Here is a 21,612-nt window from a genome sequence, read left to right on the forward strand (position 1 = left end):
TTTAGAAGCATCAATAAAGGTATATGGTAGAAATTTTAAAATATGTGGAAATTTAGCTTATGAATGAGCCCTGCTGAGAGTATCATGTTATAATAATTCATGTTGAAGTTCTGTTAAAACGTGAGTAATTAATGTCTTACCTATACAGAATAACTCTCTTAGCATCTTCATTTAGTCTTAATCCAGATTAGGATGTTGAACACCATGTTTGCATTACACTGTTTATTTGTTCAGTAACCAATGGTTACCATGAAATGAATGAAAGAAAGAGAAGGAAAGATCTTCAAGTATTAAATGGACACTGCATAAAACATGTAAAGTGTTTATATTACATTTACCTACCTAATGGAAAACAATAAAATGTCAACTTAAACTTATATTTTTAACTCATATCAGGCAGCTTGACTGAAACTGCATGCATATTCTGTTGTCAACCATTGGCTTTTGCTGAAATCCCAGTCTATGTAACCATGACAACAGTCTCAAGTTTATTAAAATAACATTCAAATAAACCAAGGAAGGTGGATTAATGTTAAGATAGCAGAGGTCTGTTTCGGTCTTAGCCTCTGCTGGAAGTGGATTATCTACAGCACATGTGCCAAATCTAGCCGGTTATAACTATTTATGTGGCAGAAACAGAACTTTAAGATAACAGCTGCATGCTTAAATATGAAATCAAATCCATTTTTATTTGTATTGTACCAAATTATATCAATGTGAAAGGATGTTAAAGATTAAGATTTTTAGGAGTGTTCTTTGAATGCAGAGAAAGATGTAATAATTTCATCAGTTAGTTAAAAGTTTGTTTTATCAATACATTCTAATACAAATGATTGAGGACATTCATGATCTTGATGTGGCCCAAAATGAAAATGAATTTGACACCCCTGATTTACAGTATCAACACCTCCTATCAACAGAACCTTCCTTTAAAAATCACAAACTATTCCTTTAAGAAGTGGGGTGAAACCAGCATAAGACTAATCATAAATCAAATGCTACTTTATGATACTACTTTAATCTTCTATAATGACAGTAAAGATTATTACTGCATCAGCCTTTAGCTAGACATCAATGAATAAAGCAGCATTTGATCTAAACAATTTGCTGGATGTTTTAACCAGAAAGTCAGAGGTTGGACTAACTTGTGAATGAACTTTATATTAAATGATAATAAAATAACAATAAAATATTTAGGTCAGCTGCTTTGAGTTCCACATCCCCCTTCCTAACGATGGGCTCACCTCAGAGTCGCTGCTCAGCATCTGCTGCTGCAACGTGAGTGTGAGTTGGCCTGGCTGCTCCGGCTCCTGCTGACACTCCACCTGCACAGAGACCAGAGGTCAGCCGCAGGAAGCTGCCACCTGCAGCTGACCTGGAGCGCTATGTTCACCTCTGTGATGGGGAAGGCCTGCTGCTGCGTGTCCTCACACAGGCTGACCACAAACAGAACCTCAGAGGTGAGCAGCAGGCAGCCAGCATGCTCCTGACCCGATCCGCTCACTATGGTCACCTCCAGGGCCATGTGGAGCTCCGGGCGCCCCAGAGACTGCAGCATCTTCCTGTGGTCACACCAAGGAGCAAACAGAACGGATCGTCACGTTTTCCATACGGTCTAATTTGTCGCTCAAACTGTACCCCTCGGCAAACCGTTCATGCCTTCATGCATTCTGTGCTCTTGGTTTTCCTTTAGTTCTCCGTGTGGTTCAGACCTCACACATGCTCAGCAGTGACTCTGTGTTCAGCCATGTTCCTCTGACAGTGTTTACTTTGGGAGGCAGGTGCTGGCGTTGCAGGGCAGATGTTGAAGCGAGCACAGTTGGGCACTTTGGGTCTGCTCAGTGTTAAGCCGCTCGCAGCCAGAGCTCTCACAAGTACGAACTACCTGTTGTTGTAAAAGGCAGTGACGAATGCCTGATGGAAACCAGTTTGACGGCTTTGTGGTTCAAGTAAAACACAAGAGAACATCAGATGTATGTATAAACACTCCGCTAAGCCCCTCAGCTGATGACAGCTCCAGAGGAATGTTTTCATGCATCAACAATTTGGACATTTTCCTGATGGCAGCTTAAAAAACTAGCAGGAATAAATGTTTGATAGCTATGGAAACCAAACCAACCCCTCAATAAAATGTCATAAAGACTTATTAAGCAGCTCATGATAACCTTCTGTACATAAAGGCTGCTCATAAATCTTTCTTGAATGTTTCTATGAAGCTGTACTGGAACCTTTAACACACTGGAGACTGGAGGTGCACAGAGTACCTTAATTTTGGGTGATGATCAATCAGCCGATACTTACATGTGAAATTGATCTTAACTACTCCAACAAGGTCCAAAAATCAACCATTGTCCCCTTTTGCTCTGCCCACTCAACTACTTCTCACTTATTTTTAGGAGCACTGCATCATGTGCAGTTAAAACAGGTTTGCATTGTTTCACAGGTATTGTTCAATACTTTTCAATAAAATAAGCCTGGGATATTGGAGGAGTATTGTGAACGTCTGACAGTGTCTGCTGGGAGTAAATAAATAAATCAGTATCGGCAAAAATTTGAATCAGGCTTTTAAAAGATTGGTCAGAAAAAAGCAACCGGTGCGCCCGACTACTGCTCGGATCACATACGCTTTTAGAAAACAGGACCAACAGAAAACTTCCACTGGGTTTTTCTTCTTTATATAAAATCTTAATAAAGTTACAGTCTACCACCTTTCAAACTATTCCAACAGAATGCCATTTGTTGCTCTCTAATGGCATTCTGTTCCTTTTGAGAGCCACAACAAACACCTCTGCTCAGACTTGTAGCAAAATGGTGAGAACAACTGTAGCGGAGTATTTATGAGAACAAGGAGAGGCAGACTGGCTACCATGTGTGGGACTCAAGGTAAAGAAAGAAATGCGGACGTCTTTGTAAACTAAACAGTGGAAATGACGGAGGGTAGAGCTAGAGAAAAATACATCATTTCCTGGAGAGAAACCAAGAAAAGCACAAATGCAGAAGTGAAAACACATGCCCCACTTATAAGGAGAGCTGGGCAACAGTATAGCTGCAGAAGGGAAGAGATGTTTTAACGGCTTCAGGGTCATACCAGACATATTTCAGGTGGCTGTTGGAGGCCAGAGCAGACTTTTCTTCTGCAGGCAGGTAGAGCTGTTTAGGAAGCTGCCACAGTCCCGCTCCGTGGAGGATCCCTGAACACAACACGGACAGTTAACCATTACAAGCTTCACACAGATTTAAACTCTGTTTATTACCAATTCTGTTCATTTTTAAAGACGAATGGTTACAGAGTGGGTGTATAACCCATAAGCATGTGGTCAGTTTTCTTTCAGCACTACAGCAACAACCCAGTGATTCATAAAGAACACAGTGGACTCCATCACTGATGTCACTGCAGTGACACTGGACACGCTGTGCAGCCCTAGGGTGCAAGTGTGTGTGTGTGTGTGTGTGTGTGAGCGTGCATGTTTGTTTGTAATACCTTGTGGGGACCATTTTCCTGACACATACTACGTTGTGGGAACCCACTGCTCCTTGTGAGGACTGAAGCCTGGTCCCCACAAGGGGAAACACTGTTTTTGGGTCAAGGGTCAGATTTAGGAGTAAGGTGTGAATTGAGTTTTGGTTAGGGTTAGGTATGTTAGGGTTAGGCTTAGGCTTAGGATAAGGGTAAGATTTAGACTGTAGAAATGAATGGAAGTCAATGGAAAGTCCCCACAAAGATAGCCACGCAAAATGTGTGTGTGTCTGCGTGCGTGTGCGTGTGTGTGATGCGTTTGGCTACGGATCATCAAACTGTTGTGTAGACATTTGGAGGAATGTCTTTAAATGTTTTTATTTTACAAAAAAAGCATTATTAAAATTCTGAGCAGAAAATGCTACAGAAATATAACAGATCCTTTTTTCTTCAGCTTCAGATTAGTGCACTGTGCATATTCTGAAAGTTATGTTTACAATACACTAAACAAATGGAACGTTGTATTTCTATTTATGGAATAACCTGTAAAGAAACCAAAGAAAGATCAATCTCTGCTTTTAAGAAAATAATAAAATTAAATATTCTGTCAAGGTGTAATGAAGTTTATTGATCTATTAGTGTATTAATTAGTGTGTTACAAAGATCATATTTATTTTCTTTATTATTTTTCTTTATTTTATTTATACACATTGTCTGTTGTGTCTAAGATTTATCTACATGGACGGATTGATGCTTTTGACAGTAGGGGTAGAATATTTTAGAATTTTTCTTTAAACTCCTTTTCATTGAAAACGTTTGTTTATCTCAACATGTGACATGTTCATTTTAAACTGTAAATATGCAAAACAAACTCATTATAATCATCATGTAGTCGAAAGACCCAGCAGTGTCACAAAAACAACAGAACTCACGGTAAAGCTCTTCGGTTTGAGCTTCTGCACCTTTTAGCTGCAGCACAGTGTGTTTGTGTGTTTTTAAGCTTGTTTTCATGTGCTGAGCTCAGAGCGGGTCAGTCAGACTGGAGGCCAGTCTCTGGGGAGGAATCGTTCTTATGCGGAGTTGTTCACCTCATTGGTGGTTTATGTGCTGCAGCCAAGACTTGTTAGCACCAACACACACCAGCCTCTGACCCTCTCCCAAGCCCAGCTCTCTCCCCCTAATAAAACACTAAGTAACTCCAGAGAGCTGCGCCGCCTGGACGAACAAGTGTTTGTGCATGTATGATTACACACATAAGCGTGTGTGTCGGGGGTCTTTCAGCAGCTTTCTCCGGGGTTCTGCTTTAATAAACACTTGCCTCCTGTATGGAGCTGAGATGTGTGTGTGTGTGTGTGTGTGTGTGGGTGGGTGGGTTTGGGGGAATGTCCGTCCGCTGACGGATTCATGATTTTCCTGACACACTAATTCAGACATGTGTTTATTATTGCCTTGGGCTGCTTAGAACGTTCTACATAATTCACATATCTTGAGCTTGGCTAAATAAATTGTTCCAAGGCCAAACTTTGCTTTGCTGCTGAATGTGTGGTCCAAAAAAATAAAGGGCTTTTAAGTTTAGAGCGTTACACAGTTGGCATCTGTACATTACAGATTTTACATGTGTATAACATGAGGACCTGGAGTTTCAACACCACAGAATGACTGAGGGCCAGGAATCTGTTGAGCTCAGTGGGAAACCATGAGCCATGCTAACGTTATGCTTCATGTCTTTACAAATTTCACTATATATTTTTTAATTCAATAAGTTAGCCAGTGACATAGCTCTGGAAACGGGTCTGTGGGCCTGCTGTTCTCACCATATCCAGTTTGTGACACCAGTTCAGCTGCTCCTCCGATGGGCTTGGTGAACACTCCCACAATTCCTTTCCCCACTCCAGAGATCACCCCCTTGGCTTTGCTCCCGGCTGAGCTCTGCGTCTCCCAGTTCTTCTGGAAGTTCTGCATGGGTTGGTCCACGATGCCTGCTACGGCTCCTGATAGAAGGAGAAGAGAAAAATCTTGAATCTAAAAACTATCTGTTGGATAAAACTAATCATTGTAACTAATCATTGTTTTATCATTTTATTTGAGTGTTTTATCTACATTATCTACAGTTACCTCTGACCAGTCATTCTTTAAGGTTCTTTCTTTATCTATAATGTAATTTCCTACTCAAGGGGTCCATCTGTTTTGTTATCTCAGCATTGTTCTACTGAAGAAGGTCATCAAAATAAAAGCCAATTCCAAGCAGAGTTGAGCAGAGCTCACCAATCTTTGATCCCAAGTGGGTTAGAGGTTGTGGATCTCTCCCTTTGCAAAGGAAGTCATAAAACCCTCATTGCTCTTGTGTCTGGTTGTTTACGAGTCTTGAGTTAATTTTAAAAACCCCAACACTATCCGTTTGGCTGAATAAATATGTAATGTGTGTGTGGATTAAAAAGGTGATCTATGAGTGTTCATCTGATGTTTGATCAGTGATGAGGACTGGATCTTAGGGATCATAACATAAAAACTGCAGTATGTGACAGTATGTTACATATTTTTTAAACTGTCACCATATTGTGACAGAATGATACATGATCTGAGAAAAAAAACAACAAAAAAACCCCTCTACTTTCTCACAGTGGTAACTGGAAACAGAGCAAGGAGGGTCTACGCTACAGCCCCTCCCTATCAGCAGAGCCTGACGCTAATGCTAAGGTTAGTTAGCATAGCCACCAATGGTTATCCTCTAACAGTGGGTTGTTTCTCCGCCATTAACATGAGAAAATTGACAGCGCTAAGCCCCACCTCCTGCCTCTGATTGGTTGCTTTTCTTCAGATGGCAATAGTAGCTCAAGGAGATCGATCTTTTAACAGTTTCTCTGTCTCATATTATACAGTCACGACATGGTGACACTTTTAAAAAATATGGGAAAGAAAATATTTTTTTTAATAAAAGCTACATACCACAGCTTTAACTGACAGACAAAGCATTTCTTGGTGGCTGTGGCAATACAGTGTGTGAATGTTTGGGTCTGATTTGAGTTTCTTTGCTCTCTCAGCTTTTATAAGGTCCCACTGCACTCTGTAACACATGTGTTGCTGCGTTTTATTGGACAGCAGAGAGAACATGTTCTTCTCCGCTCTGGGTGACCTAATGCTGCAGCAGGAGGGATTGTACATTTGGGTTGGCCGATGGAAAATAACTAACAACCCAACTAAAAAAAAATAAAAGCCTTTTCTTAGTTTTCATACCATGCAGCTACACATGTAATTTAAAAACAAAAAATACACAACAACGATTCTGGTTGAATGAAAAGCTTCTGAACCTGAGTGGATGTCTTCATACCTAACAGGCTGATTCCAAGGCGAGACAGTCCCTGTCTCAGTCCGTCCCCCAGGCTCTCCGGAAGCTGCCGTCTCCACTCCTCCTGCCGGGTGTAGTGCTCTTCATCCAGGGACAGGCGGTCCATGTTCCGCGCCAGACTGGTGGCCAGGTTAGTGATGGATGTCAAGGTGCCTGAGCACAGGAAGAAAATATGTTTTAAACATTCTGCATTTACAGTGATTCAGGGAACGCTCTGAACAGACAGAGAGGGGAGGGGGGAAAAAATGGAGAACTCAAATGAGAACAAATTAGAAGACTGATAAATCTAGATGTTCATAATGAATCTTCTCATCTGCCAAGTACAAAAGCTGAACCACAAATGAACTTTAATAAGCACAGAGTGTAAAGTTTAAGAGAATAAATGTGTCATGACTCAAAATTCTGGGAGAAATTCAAAAGAAACTGAAGCATTATAAAAAAAAAGACCAGACCAACATTTTAATCCACAAATAGAACAAAGAGGAAGAGCTGAGAAGGTTTGCGTTACCTTTTGAGATGTGCTTAACAAACGACGTGGTCCCTCTGGAGACCCCGCTGACAAAGGCCCCTGGGCCCCGGGTCAGGCCCTCGTAAGGGAGGCGGAAGAAGTCGGACACGCCGTTGCCGATGCTGCGCACCAGGCTGGCGGGACTGCCGAGGATCTCCAGGGACCCCACGACCCAACCTGGGACACAGAACACACCTCAACACCACAGAGGGAACCAGCCATGCCGGGCGCCGAGTGACCGGGCCAAACGAAGATTTTTCAAAATTATGACAATAAAGTCATATCATTGGCAGGATAAGGACACAATATTACCACAAAAAAGTCTTAAAATTACGAGAAAAAGTCGTTTTATGAGGAAAACCTCTAACAGAGTTATTAAGATCTGATGTGACCATGCGGCCATGCTTCGTTCTTCAAGACTCAAAGTCCTGCTGATTAGAATGATTTCATACTGATGTATCAAAAGATCAGTATGAAAGTGTATGGTTTTACATTTGGTGTGTAAAACCATACACCAAAATATAACTTCACACAATGCGCAACATTTAACATTTTAATTTAAAAAAATTAATACAGGAGTTCTCATAAAAATTATTCTTTTATTCTGGTATTATTACATATTTTTCTGGTAATGTGACTATTGTCACATCATTATGGCTTTATTCTTGTATTACATATTTTTCTTATGATACTTTTGACTTTATTATTGTCTTACTACGACTTTATTCTCATATTCTTACATAATTTTCTGGTAGTATTATGACTATTCTTGTATTATGATGACTTTATGCTGGTAACACGACTATATTCTCGTATTATTATGACTTTTTAGAGAAGAACTCTAATCGTTTTGCCTTTGTCTTAATGAGTAGTGAATCTCACACAGAGGGATTTTAACTGGTTCCAGATCGAGGTCAGAAAGCTAGAAAGCATATTTTGAACATTGTTTTTACATCTTGTCATATAATTCTTAAAAAGAAGTCTGATGTGCTGATTGTCTACCTTGCCTATGTATTATTGTTTTTTATTTAGTCATCCAAAAATGTTTTTTTTCCAGCCAAATAATTTCCTCAGTCAGTAAAGCTGAAAAAGCCTGGACTCTGGGCAAAAATGTTGCTTTGACTTTTCAATATCTGGAGGGAATCTCAATTATGTAATAAAAGATCATTTTTAAATCAAATTCAGCTGGAACGTTTCAAACTGCTGACAGAAGTTTTGTGTCCAACAGCGAGGAAAATGAATCCATCTACATCACTTCCTCTCGGATGAGTCGTCCATGTGCGTGCCTGTACAGAAATCTTCCTCTCGCTGCCAAAAGCTATTTGAAATAATCATTCCAAATTCTTATCTTAGGAATACAAAGACTTAGAAACTTTAAATGCACACAAAAAAAAAGAAAAAGGAAAAACCACACCTGGATGTAATCATACGCGAGCCTCAGCGAGATTTATAGCCTCCGACTATCTCACCTCTCTCATTCATCCAGAGAGTCCCACTCTGATGGCACGGCTCACTGATATTTATGCTCTGAGAACTGCATCACAAAAATCAAGCAGCCATTTGTCAGGACGCCAGGTCCTGCTCTGCTCTCGTTCTCTGTCAATTTGTGCCTGAGCGACGGATTCTAATTGGAGGAAACCAAATCCAGTGGGAACCAGGGGTCCTTTTCGGTTTTATAGGGTCTCAGAGTTGTGGCTTTGGTGAAGTGAACAGTTAAACAGGAGATGATGTTTAGAAGCCGGAGCTTTCTGCCGCTAAACACACACCGACACGTTTGGTGCACTAGCGGGACCGCGGTAGGCCTTTAATGAGCCTTCTAACGTTCTAATATGTATTTTTATGCGCTCGCATGTTAGATTGTGTGATTGGGGGGATCAGTCTGTTCTCCTTTAATAAGCCTCAGAGTGCGACGCTTCCCAGAGCCGCTCTCCGTCTTTGATGGCTGCAGGAGAAGACGGCGGTGAGGTGATCTGCTGAAATACGAGCAGAAAGCGGTGCTCTAATGAGAGACAGCAGGAAGGAGAGCGTGTTGCTGATTTCTGCTGCGGACATGATGGGGTTAAGTCACACCATGTGTGGGAGGCTCAGAGTGGACGGTCGGACAACACTCAGGAGAGACAGGGCCGTCTACCTGTTCCTACTGCTACCCACAAATTAACCATAAAATACTGTTTTCAAACAAATTACACACCATGACTCATCGGTTAGCAGTAAATCACCACTGAGGAACAAAGCAAATCTGTCTTGGGTTTTTGCTCCCACTTGTTAACTCTAGTGACCAGAGACTGGTAGCTGATGCTGCAACGAGTTTCCACGATGCACAAAGGAAAAAAAGTGGAAATTTCTGTCAATCAATTAAAAAACTTAATCAGATTAATCACAACTGTAAGCTTGAAATATAAAAATGCATGCAGTTGTGGTTCTTGCAGGAACGAAGATCTGATGCATTCCAACTAATTAAAATCCATCCATCCATCCATCCATCCATCCATCCATCCATCCATCCATCCATCCATCCATCCATCCATCCATCCATCCATCCATCCATCCATCCATCCATCCATCCATCCATCCATCCATCCATCCATCCATCCATCCATCCATCCATCCATCCATCATCCATCCATCCATCCATCCATCCATCCATCCATCCATCCATCCATCCATCCATCCATCCATCCATCCATCCATCCATCCATCCATCCATCCATCCATCCATCCATCCATCCATCCATCCATCCATCCATCCATCCATCCATCCATCCATCCATCCATCCATCCATCCATCCATCCATCCATCCATCCATCCATCCATCATCCATCCATCCATCCATCCATCCATCCATCCATCCATCCATCCATCCATCCATCCATCCATCCATCCATCCATCCATCCATCCATCCATCCATCCATCCATCCATCCATCCATCCATCCATCCATCCATCCATCCTCTTTACACCCTGTGTCCCTTAGTGGGGTCGGGAGGGGTGCTGGTGTCTATCTCCAGCTAATGTTCGGGGCGAGAGGCGGGGTCACCCTGGACAAGTCGCCAGTCTGTCACAGTAAAATTCAACCAATTATCTGATTGTTTTGTAGCAGGAAACAGGTCATGTAATATTCTCCCAGTGTCCTACAGCAACTAAGGGAGACTTCCTCCCCTACACATGCATATAAGTAGTAGCAAACTTGCTCAGGGAACAACTGACAGATAATATAGGCTTTATCATCTAATCTCTGAGTGCCCTACCGCTTTCTGATATCACCCTGGGCAACTGCCCGTATCAGAAATCGTCACTGTACGCACGTTTAAAAAAAAAAAAGTTTTATTTTCTCAAACCAAACATCCCTGAATTTCCTCAGTTTTTCAAGTTTTTTGTATTCAGGCAGGACATTCATTTAGAAATGTCCCTCTCCATTCAGTTCCTATAGAACTTGTGCGATGAGGAACCTCGTCCAGCTGAGGGACCGGTGTAGTTCGTGTGAAATGTGCAGCTCGACAGCAGGTTAGCAATGCAACACAAGAAAGATAAAAACATTTTCAACTTTTGTTGTCACCTTTCACTATCATTCACTGCTCTCCATATTGTGTCCATAAAACACTGCTGTGAACTACAGGACGCTCCATAGGAGAAAGGCTGTTAGGTCTAAATAGGCAGCTTGATTAATCTACATCATGCAATAATAAGGAGGATATTAATTGAGGAGTAACATTACGTGACGTCATAAAACCCCCTACCGGCTCTGAAGAGCGCTCCAGCAGCGTAGTGCATGGCTAAAGCGTGAACCAGCTGTCTGGCTGTGGTGAACACCGGCCCCCTTTCAAACACAGAGAAGGACAGGGGAGTGTGGTCTGAGGCGATGTAGAGCTTCAGGGAGGCGTGGATGCTGACCAGCAGGTGGACGGGCTGGATGGAGAGCCTCTGCAGCCTCACAGGGTGAACCAACGCCTGCACCGACTGCAGCACCTGCATCCAAACCAAGGAGAGACGAAAACAAACGACTTAGATTAATGTGATCAGCTTCATGTTACTCCTGCTCTCAAAACAACTGACATGATGCCTCCTGTCAGTCCACTGGGTTTATTATTATTACCAATAACAATTATAAGAAGATTGTCAGTAATGTCTCCTTTTAGAAACCTTTTAAGCTTCTTTGAATAATTAATTAAGCATAATGAACTGTTTGATAACTAGGACCAACTGGAATATATGATTGAACTGAAATTATTTTTTGTAGAATGCCTCAAGATGACATTTGTTGTGGATTGGTGCTACATAAACAAACTGAACTGAATTAATAATAAGAAACAGATGATAAATATTCTTCAGCAATGAAAGTTTTGAGCAGCAGGACAGCCTGATAGCTGCAGCATCATGGTGCATCATGTCACATGACCGTTATGTGTGGACGCTCATGGGTCTAAAGCCCAGAAAAGTTGGAGCAGATTTTATTTGCTGCTGGTTCCACAAATTGTGCGGATAAAAGACGTGCAAGTGGGACAGTTCAGTGCAGCCGGACTGCTGAGAATATTTATGCCAAACAAACTAAATAAATACCACGATGATATACTGTAATGTTGCTGAACAAACAAAAATGAATAATAACACCAGAGATCAGAAACCAGGAGCCAAAGGGATATTAATGATAAAGCAAATAAAAAGAATTCAGTTTTAAAGCAGTTCAGAGCTCCTGATTCAGAATGTTTTAGGATCGGAGTGTAGGGCTTTAATATCCATTTCTCCGTGGTTTCCTGCAAATAAATTCACCTGATGTAGGACTCTTCCATATTTTTGTTGCCCATTTTCTTTGCCTTAATGTTGACTGATAAGGCAAAATGCCTCACTAAGTATATATATATATATATGAGCTTCACTGAGTTACTAACCTGAGTTACTCTGCCAGAGTGATGTTTTCATGGTGTCACATGAAGAACATTTACACAAGAGTTAAGAACTTTATTTACAGGCAGGCTGTTTTCAGAATGAGGCTAGCCTTTCTTTGTTTGACACAATACATAGGATTAGCAGCAGAACAATGTCAAATGATCCAGGAGTTGCTCACCTGCTCAGGGAGGATCAGAGCTCCAGGCTCTCTGGCCCTCTTGGGCTCCACTGGCCTGCTGGGGATGTACGTGTCGAACAGCGTTTTAATGTAGTAAACAAAAGTGTCCTCGATGTAAACTCTGGCAGGCTGGAGCTGGAAATGGACCTGAGGTGAAAAACAAAACCAAGCTTTATCTGAGACCTGCTACTTTCAAAGAAAAGACAGAGAGCTAGATGGATATTAGCAACCTGTCACTCACTGTGACAGCACAATATTTTGGTTTATTACAAAGTAATAATAAAAGTATTTAGAGTCTCATTACGACCACAAACTTCAATGCATTTTATCTCAGGTTGGGCAATTAACACATTCATTTTGATTAATTGTTTACATTGATTTTAACACAGTTAAACAATTTTTTTTTTTTTTACAAACAAAAGTTCCAGCTGGAACCTTAGCACTGTGTTTCTGGTTCGCCTGTAAATCTGACGCAAACGTGACACCCACTAACAGCAACAATGGATGACAAAGCCGCTTCGCTCCGTCCATCTGGGATTCACTTTTGCTTCTGAAAACGATCTGATTGGACGCTGAAAAAGATTATTGTTGTGTTCAAGTTGAGCTAAAAGCAGTTAGCCTAACAGCAAAGCTAGTCAAGATTGAAATACCATGTCAATGCTAAACATGTTGCAGCAGTACGTCAGAATAGTCCTGTCCTCATCCACAACTAAATCCAAGGAAAAATGTGCCAAACTTGAAAACTGATGTTCACCGATATCTTTACCAATTTGGAAAAAAATTCTCTGGGTCCGATCACTGATCATTAAAAAGACTGACCTGTCGATTCAGATTTTTGCTGATAATGATTTCTTTGTCCAAAATGTTATAGAAATATAGCAAGAAAGGTGCTGAGTTGGTAACAGTGTAGTGACTGATGTTCGTGCAGAGTTGCAGACCTGACCTGGTGGGTCAGTCTGTCAGTCAAACCTCTGTAGTGACAGTGCAGTGACACAGCAGAAGAGGACAGTGGTTGGTTTTCAGATGTTTGCTGAGGTAGATAAGATCAGTGGATAAGATCAGCTTCTACATATTGGTCGATCACCGACTGTCCAGAATTAAAACAATAGGGGCCAATTTATCTGTGCACCCCTAGAACAAAACATCATTCTGTTGATGACTGCAGCAGCAGAGTACAGATCCCTAAAGACCTGAATCTTTCTTTTCCATGACAGTCTTTCTACAAAGTATTCACTCAGGTGAATCTCTATGGCTTCATGGAAACAATGTGGAAATCATTTCTCTTTCACTACACAATTATGTTCTAGTTAATGTTGGTGCATCACATGAATTAAGCCGAAAATCCAAATAAAACATGTTGATGTTTGTAGACAGAATGTGAGAAAAATTGACAGCGTCTAATACATTGTATATTAAGTAGTGGTCAGCTGCTCGGCTGCCACCAGCCTTTCTGCCTCATGCACGCTGAGGGAGGAAATGCACACAGGGGGGAAAAAAATGAAAATGAGTCTAACCTCGTCCACAGTGTGCCGGTCCCCAGTCAATGTCATCCTCAGCTGGAGGAAGCAGCAGCGTTTGAACTCCTCTAACCCTTCGGGGGAATTGCTGGGATTGACGTCGATGCTCCACGCACCCCCAGATTCAGACGGCCCTCTCTGATCTTGGCACAGCAGGACAGGGAAGTGGAAACTCGTCCGGTTGTACAGCTGGTTGTCAACTTGCAGGCCGTAGCAATAGACCTCGATCAGAGGCGCGTCAGCCATCAGAACGGAGAGGGAGCAGGAAGCCATGGTGGAGTCTTCGGCCAGCTCGGGGGGTAAAGACGAGGGTGCTGGACCAAGGCTGAGCAGCAGCTTGGTCAGCGTGAGCCTCAGCAGCTCCATGGAGCCGCTGGGGTTGGTGATGTCATCACTTATCACGATGCTGGCCTCACTCAGGAGGATCCTCACAGACAGTTTGGAGGATCTAACAAACAGAACAGAAGCTGTTAAGAGTTCAGCCTAAAAACCAGAAAGAAAGAAAAAAACAGCCATGCTGAACAGCAGCAAACAGATTATGTTTTTATGTAAAGCAAACATTTCCCAGCATGGCCTGCCAATGATGATTTATTGATTGCATAGAATAGTAAGATACCAAACCTATTCATCTTGGATCCTGTGAATTTTTGACCAGAACATGAGCAAAGATCAGAATCTGATGTCATTAGTTTACTTTTACCTAACAAAGCTCATTATGATTATATCCTGTTTTGGCAAAATGTCGCAGCAGCCCCTGTGTTGATGTAATGGAATAAAGCTGTAATAAAACGCTCTGCTGTGCAAATAATTTCAGCCATGACAGCAAATGGAGGTTTTATTGCCCCCCTGTGGTGGAAAACGACGGCTGCTTCCTTACATCTGCCCTAATAAATAAGAAAAACATCCACAATAATCATTAAGTGACTTTTGTTGGGTTTATAAAAAGCACATGAGCGGATATTTGAATGTTAGTCAGAATAACATGCAAAACCTTTTTCTTCTTTAAAAAAAATAAAAATAAAAAACAATAAAGCAAACTGCTGGGCAGACAGCAGTACCTGTTGTGCTGGTTGATGACGGCCTCCACGCCGCCTTCTGGGGCCAGAGACAGAACCAGGGAGCCTCTCTCATACGCCACATGTACGTACAGACAGCCAAAGCCTGGCAGGAACACCACCTGATCGGTAAAAAAGAAAAATACAAACCTTCCTTTAAAAAAGAAGAGCTGATATTTGCATATGATCGTTTTGGCCTTGAATAAACTCTCAGGATGAAATGTTAAACTCTCTGACTCCCTCTAACCTTCACCATCCCAGGTTACGAGTCATCAGAAACTCATGACTAAGGAAGACCATTGGCGCTCGGCGCTTCTCTGAGCAGTCATAACAAGTCTGACCTTTCACCTCCCACCTCCACCACTCGGGTCAGATTCAGATTTCACAGTAACCAGAGATATGCAGCCCTTGTGTCAACTCCAGCTCACAGCTGCCTAGACACAACACCAAACACTCCTCCTTAACAACTTATTAATGCCAAACATCTACACTCACCAGAGGACTAACACACACCCACACACACACATCCACAAACAGACAGAACCAAACCTAACCATCTAAACATTACTTTCTGACACATAAAAACCTGCTTATCTGGGACATGCCAAACTTGTTCTCTTAACACAAAGCTCAATGTTGCTAAACAAAAAAGAAAAAAAAATAGAGCTAACATTTACCTGAAGAGTTTTTACTGTCATTGTAAGTCTGGTTATTAGTCAGTTAATTCAAAACATCAACTTTGCCAGAAGAGGAGAGAGATCTCTGGCGCCATCTAGCTGTGGAGAGCATGTTCAGCTGGACGGAGCAGCGGGGATTTCATGTTCTTGGAAATCCATTAACTCCAGGTGAGAAGGTAAGGTCAACCAAATGTTCAAATGTTTGTTAAAAGGTATAAAAGAAAATTGGATAAGAAAAGTTTGGTAACACTTTATTTGAAGGGGGGTGAATAAGACTGACATGACACTTTTATAAACATGACATAACACCTGTCATGAACATGAATAAGCCTTCATGAATATTTATGAGTGTTGTCATAAAGCGCCATTCGGTAAATTATGACACTTTTAATACAAAGTTGACATTATTCAAAATGTCTGTTATGACAACTTGACATTAACCAAGAAATCATTACTGATATAAATTTGTTATAAAAGTATTACTGATTGAACTTTCAAAATTACGTAACTTTATGTTATTAAAGGTAAAGTTTAAACAGTAATGATTTCTTGGTTTATGTCAAGTTGTCATAACAGACATTTTGAATAATGTCAACTTTGTATTAAAAGTGTCGTAATTTACCGAATGACGCTTTATGACAACAGTCATAAATATTCATGAAGGCTTATTCATGTTCATGACAGGTGTTATGTCATGTTTATGACAGTGTCATGACAGTCTTATTCACCCTCCTTCAAATAAAGTGTTACCAAAAGTCTTAATTTTAGAGGCGGGCAGATGCATAACGTCTTCACTTTGCATCAGACAGGAAAGTACATTTCTTACCTGAGTGCCAGGACAGTTGATATCGATGGGGTCTGTCCAGTCGGTGACGCTTTTGTCTGACATGGTCTTCAGCTGCATGGTGGGCAGCAGCTCTCTCTGTCTGCACTCTGGGAAGCTGGAGAAGTGGTGATAGAGCTCATGGTGGAGGGAAGAGTCAGCAGGCAGCGGGCGGCAGAACACCTCGCTCCTCGGTGTCTCTGTGATGGAGGAAACAAGCCGTAATGTTAGAAAAATGTCAGTGGAGAGAATGCTTTCTGTTCAGATCAAAGGAGACGAGAATGATGAAATAAAATCCTGATGAACAACTGGTGAGGTGGAAGCCTTTGGAGATGTCTTTTCCTGTCTGTTAATGAAAAACTTCAGCTTCCCCAAAGCATAGTGCTGCCACCACCAAGTTATACTAATGGGACTGTGTGTTCAATACGTGCATTTTGCATAAAAGACAAAAAGTTCTGTCTGTTTCTCATCTAATCAGAACATCTTCATGTTTGTCGTCTTCCCTCAGTGTGTTGTGGCAAACTACAAATAGTTTTTATGACTTTATTTATCCAGCAATTGCTTCCTTTTTGTCACCCCTCCATAAAGCGCTATCACAATAAATTGTCCCAGAAATTATTGCGATAATCAAAAATAGTTATTTTGAGACCATTTTAAAGTAATACAGTGATTGCAGCACAATAATGAAAGTACATCCTCCCAAAGACCAATAAACTTTAATTTCTAACAAATGTGCAACAGTGGAACTGGAAGACATTTTAAATATCCAAAATAAACAACCAGAACATCAAAAACAATCAATACTAAAGTCTCAAACAAAAAAGTAGCCACTGAAGACTTCTGTCCTCCAGGCTCAGGTAGAGAGAAATGAGAAAAATACAATCGTGGAAAAGGAAATTATCAAGCTTGTTTTAATTTATCATGCGATTAATTTATTAATTGCTTATTGTGACAGGCTTAGTGGAGAGCTTACCAGCTAATACCTATTTTGTCAACAGATTCTCTGACCTGAGCTGGACATCTTTGATCACTCTCCCTCTCAGTCTGTCCTGAAGGTTTATCTGGACCTCTTGTGTCTTGGTAAATTTGCAACTGTGACTTGCACTTTTCCTCTCCCAACGAAGCTCTGAGAGACTTCCAGAGCTTGAGATACTGTTTTAGAACCTGATTTAAGCCTCCATAAACCATTCTCCCTGACCTGTCTGATTTGTTCCTTGGTTTTCATGAGGCCTTCACTGAACATCAGTGAAGGCCTGAGTATATTAAATTATACTCTGCTTATTAATTAGGTGAGTTCTCAGCTAATGTACAAAAGCTGGTCTATCATATGCAATCTGAAGATGCAGCAACAAAACATAAGAGAAGTCATGATATCCAGGGATTTAGGATGCTGTTTACCTTTGACGTTCTCTTTAAGCAGCAGTGGAACAGGACACCTGTTTTCAATTAGCATGCGTGGACAGGGGTCCTCGTTTAACGTGATGTATGTCACTCCAAGATGTTCCTGATATGTCAGCACTACAGCTCTGAAAAACAAGAACGAACAAACAAGCGCGTAAATAGCTGTCCGCAAACTGTTCATGATGTCCTGTAACCGCACTGAGATAAGAGCTCACACACCCATCAACAAATCAAAAAAGGTTGGACCGTTTCCGCGTCCGTCTGTGGATGGGAGATGAACCTACAGGCAGAACCGCAGCTAAAGCCAAGAGGTGACACATCTTTGCTCCGCAGGGCTCTGCGGCCGGGGTTTTATTTTGGTTTACGCTATATATCTGTGCTGATTACATGTGATTGTGAGCCAACACACTAAATGAGAGGAGCCAGAATCAAAACCAGAACAGCAGAAAAACAGACAATGTATGTCCGCTGTGGTGCGTATGTCACTGCTGAGAGCTGTCCAAGCTGCCATCTAATCTGAACACAAGAACTGAAAATGATAGAAGAGGAGGAAAAGAAGTAGAGAGAAAAAAAAACAAGAGCTTCAGATCAATTACATAAGACAACCTTGGAGAGCGAAGCAGTGGAAACGCTGAGAGTATCTCTCTTCCTGCTTCACCTCCAGTGTTTAACAAAGTGTAGCTAGCCGGAGTCCAGAGGCAGCCAGGGTCATTTTGCCCTGCTTTAAACTAGGAATGCACAGATTTTTACTTCCAACATCATCATAGATATCTGAGGCCTAGCACCGGCTAATACCGATCCGGTTCAGAAAAACAACTGATTTGGCTTAAAATGTTAGTTTGAAACATTGACAAAAGCATTTGGTAAGTCTGCACCATTACTGCACACTTAAATACACCCACAGCTTATACATGTATGGTGAGACATGTATAAAAACAACTCAATTTTAATTTGTTCAGTCAGCACAGTTAGATGTTTAACAGTCAATGTAAAACATATAATAAAGAAACCAAAACTGACAAAAACAAAAGTTTGACTACGTTGGTCAAACATGTAAAATAAGCTGCAACAAAACTTCTTTCAAATGGTTCAGAAAGTTCAATAAGAAAATTCTAAATATAATGTAAAATAAATAATAAGGCACGACATCAAACAGTTCTGCCCTTATAGATCGAATACATTGTCACTGTCACCCAATCTACAATTTTTTTTCCCCAATATCAGGACTGATGCAGATATTAACGGACTGGTGCATCTCCACTTTAAACGGACTGTCACACCCACCTGCTGCACAGACCACGCCCACAGTCCTGATCCACAGGTATGGACAGACTCTGCCGGGGGAGGTCTGGTCTCACTGGAGCAGGGACGCTCCACGCTGCGGTGTCAGGCTTTGAGACCAGGCTGAACAGCATGTGTCTGAGAGGCAAAGGGAACTCCACCGAACCCTGGACACCGGGCTGAAGAAGGTCCCAGCACGGCACGGAGCACGGCTTGGCCAGAGACGACCCGTCTGAGAGAGGGACGGTGAACACGGTGCTCTCTGGTACCTCACAGACCTGGTCAGGGGACAGGAGGGAAAATTAAAACGATTGAAGGTGGAGAAGACATTTTTTTTTGGCATGAAGGAGACAAAAAGAACTAAAAGTGACACCAAAAACCAGATGAGCTAGAATAAAAGCAGAAAAAAAAGTCCCAAAGCATACAATGCGCAAGTGATTACAACCGACGATACTTTGTAAAACCACAATGTTATTTTACTTTATTCCCTTTCCCTCTAAGCTTGGTGCTAAATTGGTAGCAGAGAAATCCTGCTGTGTTGGTTTAGCAGCTAGCGAGCGGTGAGCAGTGCAGACTTCAGACATCAGGCACTGAGCATGATGAAGAGAGCAACTAGAAAGGCATTCCTGGCCTTGTTTGTGGTCTGTGTTTTTGCCAAATCTTTAGATTTAAAAAAAAAAAATTCTCTCTCTCTTTTTCTTTTTTAAGTTTTTTTCTTTCAGTCAATTAGGGGCAAACTGGCAAGCTTCACCATTATTCTAAAAGGAGATCTGAAGGACTGTTAAATGACATCACAGCATTGTTGCTTTCTTTGGGGACAGGCAGCAGATGAAAGCAAGCAGGGAAACCTGCATCCAATTCTGGGTGTTTGTCTAATGTCCCTATGAAGTGCCATTGCCACATGGGGAGAGCGGTGGAGGGAGGAGGGCTGGGGGAACATGATCTGATGGAAAACGGCTTGCAACACTGTGCGGCTGTGCATATATGTATGCGTGTGTGTGTGTGCGTGTGTGCGTCTGGTAGGGGTTTTGAGGATTGGTACTGGGGTAGACGAGCGTGCTGTAAAGCGAATGCGCTGCATGTGTGAAGTTCAGCAGGAGATCCAAGCAGGTGTTGCAGAATTCAAACTTCATCTGTCACACTTGTGCATTCTCCAGATGAATGAATCAGTGGGAAAACAAAGAGCGGCCCAGTGTGCTCTACCTGTTCACCTCCTCCTAAGGCGTGGTTGGTCAGCAGAGGCCTATAGTGGATGCTGTAAGGAGTGTTGTTGACCAGGATGGTTCTATCCTCCACCTGCAGGATCTGGATTCCGTGTCTGACTACAGAGGACACACAGAACTGACACACCTGCACGGAAAAAAACACACAAGTACACTAATTACTCTACCTGTATGACTTTTCGTTACATAACGCATAGTTTCAAAAACATATATTCTTGCTGTCTAAAAAAGCAGGAGAAACATGTGTAAAATGTGGAAGAAGACATTTCAATTGTTGTTATTATATATGCATATGTTTGTTGCTATGGTTCTCTGGCTGTATTTCATTTTTTTCTCTCTTTCTGCAGGTGTAGGAGAAGATTCCTGGGTGTTGACTTATCTCTCCTCTACCCCTATGCCCTCCTTTCCCTTTAAACCTTTCCCCCACCTTTCTCCCTGTCTTTTCTCCTTTCTTTTCCATCTCTGGTTTTACAAAAAGAAGGGAATACAGTTGAATGAGTACACTACAAAATCTTAAAAATATTAACATACAGGAACAGATTTACTCTTTAAAAAACATGCTAGCATAAATATGCCAGGAGGATCCACGAAGAGAGTCTCTCTCTCTCTCTCACTCTCTCACCTTCTGTTTCCCAGGAAAGGCTCCCAGAGAGATGTCAACTTCAACGTATCCCTCCTCGTCCAGAGTGACCACCACGGAGCTCGTCCCCTCCTTCCATCGAGGAGAGGTCAGATCGTGAACTAGCTTCAGTGCCGTGGACTTGTGCACTGTGTTGGTTTGGGCCCAATAGATGCCGATCTGAAAAGCTTCCTAGACGGCGGGGAAAAAAAAAAGGATTCAGTGACAGAACAAAGCACTGGGAGGATGATGTGGGGAAGACTGGGAGAAAAAGGATCAAATCACTGTCTGTCAGAGGAGACCACATTTTCTAAAAAAAACAAAAAACACCACCAAAAAAAAAAAACTGGCATTTGATTGCATTTTGGAAACAGTCGCTCGGTTAAGTCAGCTGCAGCTTAAGTCCTGAAAAACAAACTCTGTATCAGTGAATGGCATTTCTAAAAAATATGACAGCTACATCCTCCCACATTATTGGTTGATGTGCTGGGATGACATAATGAAAGTGCCAAAAAGATGGCTAAATTACACAATGATTGTTCATCTGGCTGAGATGCATCATCAAACAAACAGATCAAATCACAAACCTTCTCCTGTTTAACCAATCTGGCATGTGACCTACAGCTAAGACTCTTTTCTTGG

At 41.7% G+C, this 21,612-nt stretch overlaps 1 protein-coding gene across 4 annotated transcripts in view; it reads right to left on the reverse strand.

The window, feature by feature from the left end:
* vps13b (vacuolar protein sorting 13 homolog B) overlaps positions 1-21,612 on the reverse strand; it is a 312,384-nt gene that overhangs the window by 1,112 nt on the left and 289,660 nt on the right. For all 4 annotated transcript variants that reach the window (XM_008432898.3, XM_008432900.3, XM_081617077.1 and 1 more), the window contains exons 53-67: positions 20,974-21,162; positions 20,332-20,478; positions 19,132-19,406; positions 17,845-17,972; positions 16,450-16,646; positions 14,950-15,068; positions 13,889-14,339; positions 12,375-12,521; positions 11,050-11,278; positions 7,312-7,488; positions 6,786-6,956; positions 5,272-5,448; positions 3,089-3,191; positions 1,394-1,562; positions 1,245-1,325 (exon numbers count right to left, since the gene is read on the reverse strand). In XM_008432898.3, the coding sequence (XP_008431120.2) occupies positions 1,245-1,325; positions 1,394-1,562; positions 3,089-3,191; positions 5,272-5,448; positions 6,786-6,956; positions 7,312-7,488; positions 11,050-11,278; positions 12,375-12,521; positions 13,889-14,339; positions 14,950-15,068; positions 16,450-16,646; positions 17,845-17,972; positions 19,132-19,406; positions 20,332-20,478; positions 20,974-21,162 (2,760 nt within the window). The remainder of the gene's footprint in view (positions 1-1,244; positions 1,326-1,393; positions 1,563-3,088; positions 3,192-5,271; positions 5,449-6,785; positions 6,957-7,311; positions 7,489-11,049; positions 11,279-12,374; positions 12,522-13,888; positions 14,340-14,949; positions 15,069-16,449; positions 16,647-17,844; positions 17,973-19,131; positions 19,407-20,331; positions 20,479-20,973; positions 21,163-21,612) is intronic.

The sequence above is a fragment of the Poecilia reticulata genome, chromosome 16, assembly GCF_904066995.2.
Source record: "Poecilia reticulata chromosome 16, P_reticulata-male-v2, whole genome shotgun sequence".
Classification (NCBI taxonomy): domain Eukaryota; kingdom Metazoa; phylum Chordata; class Actinopteri; order Cyprinodontiformes; family Poeciliidae; genus Poecilia; species Poecilia reticulata.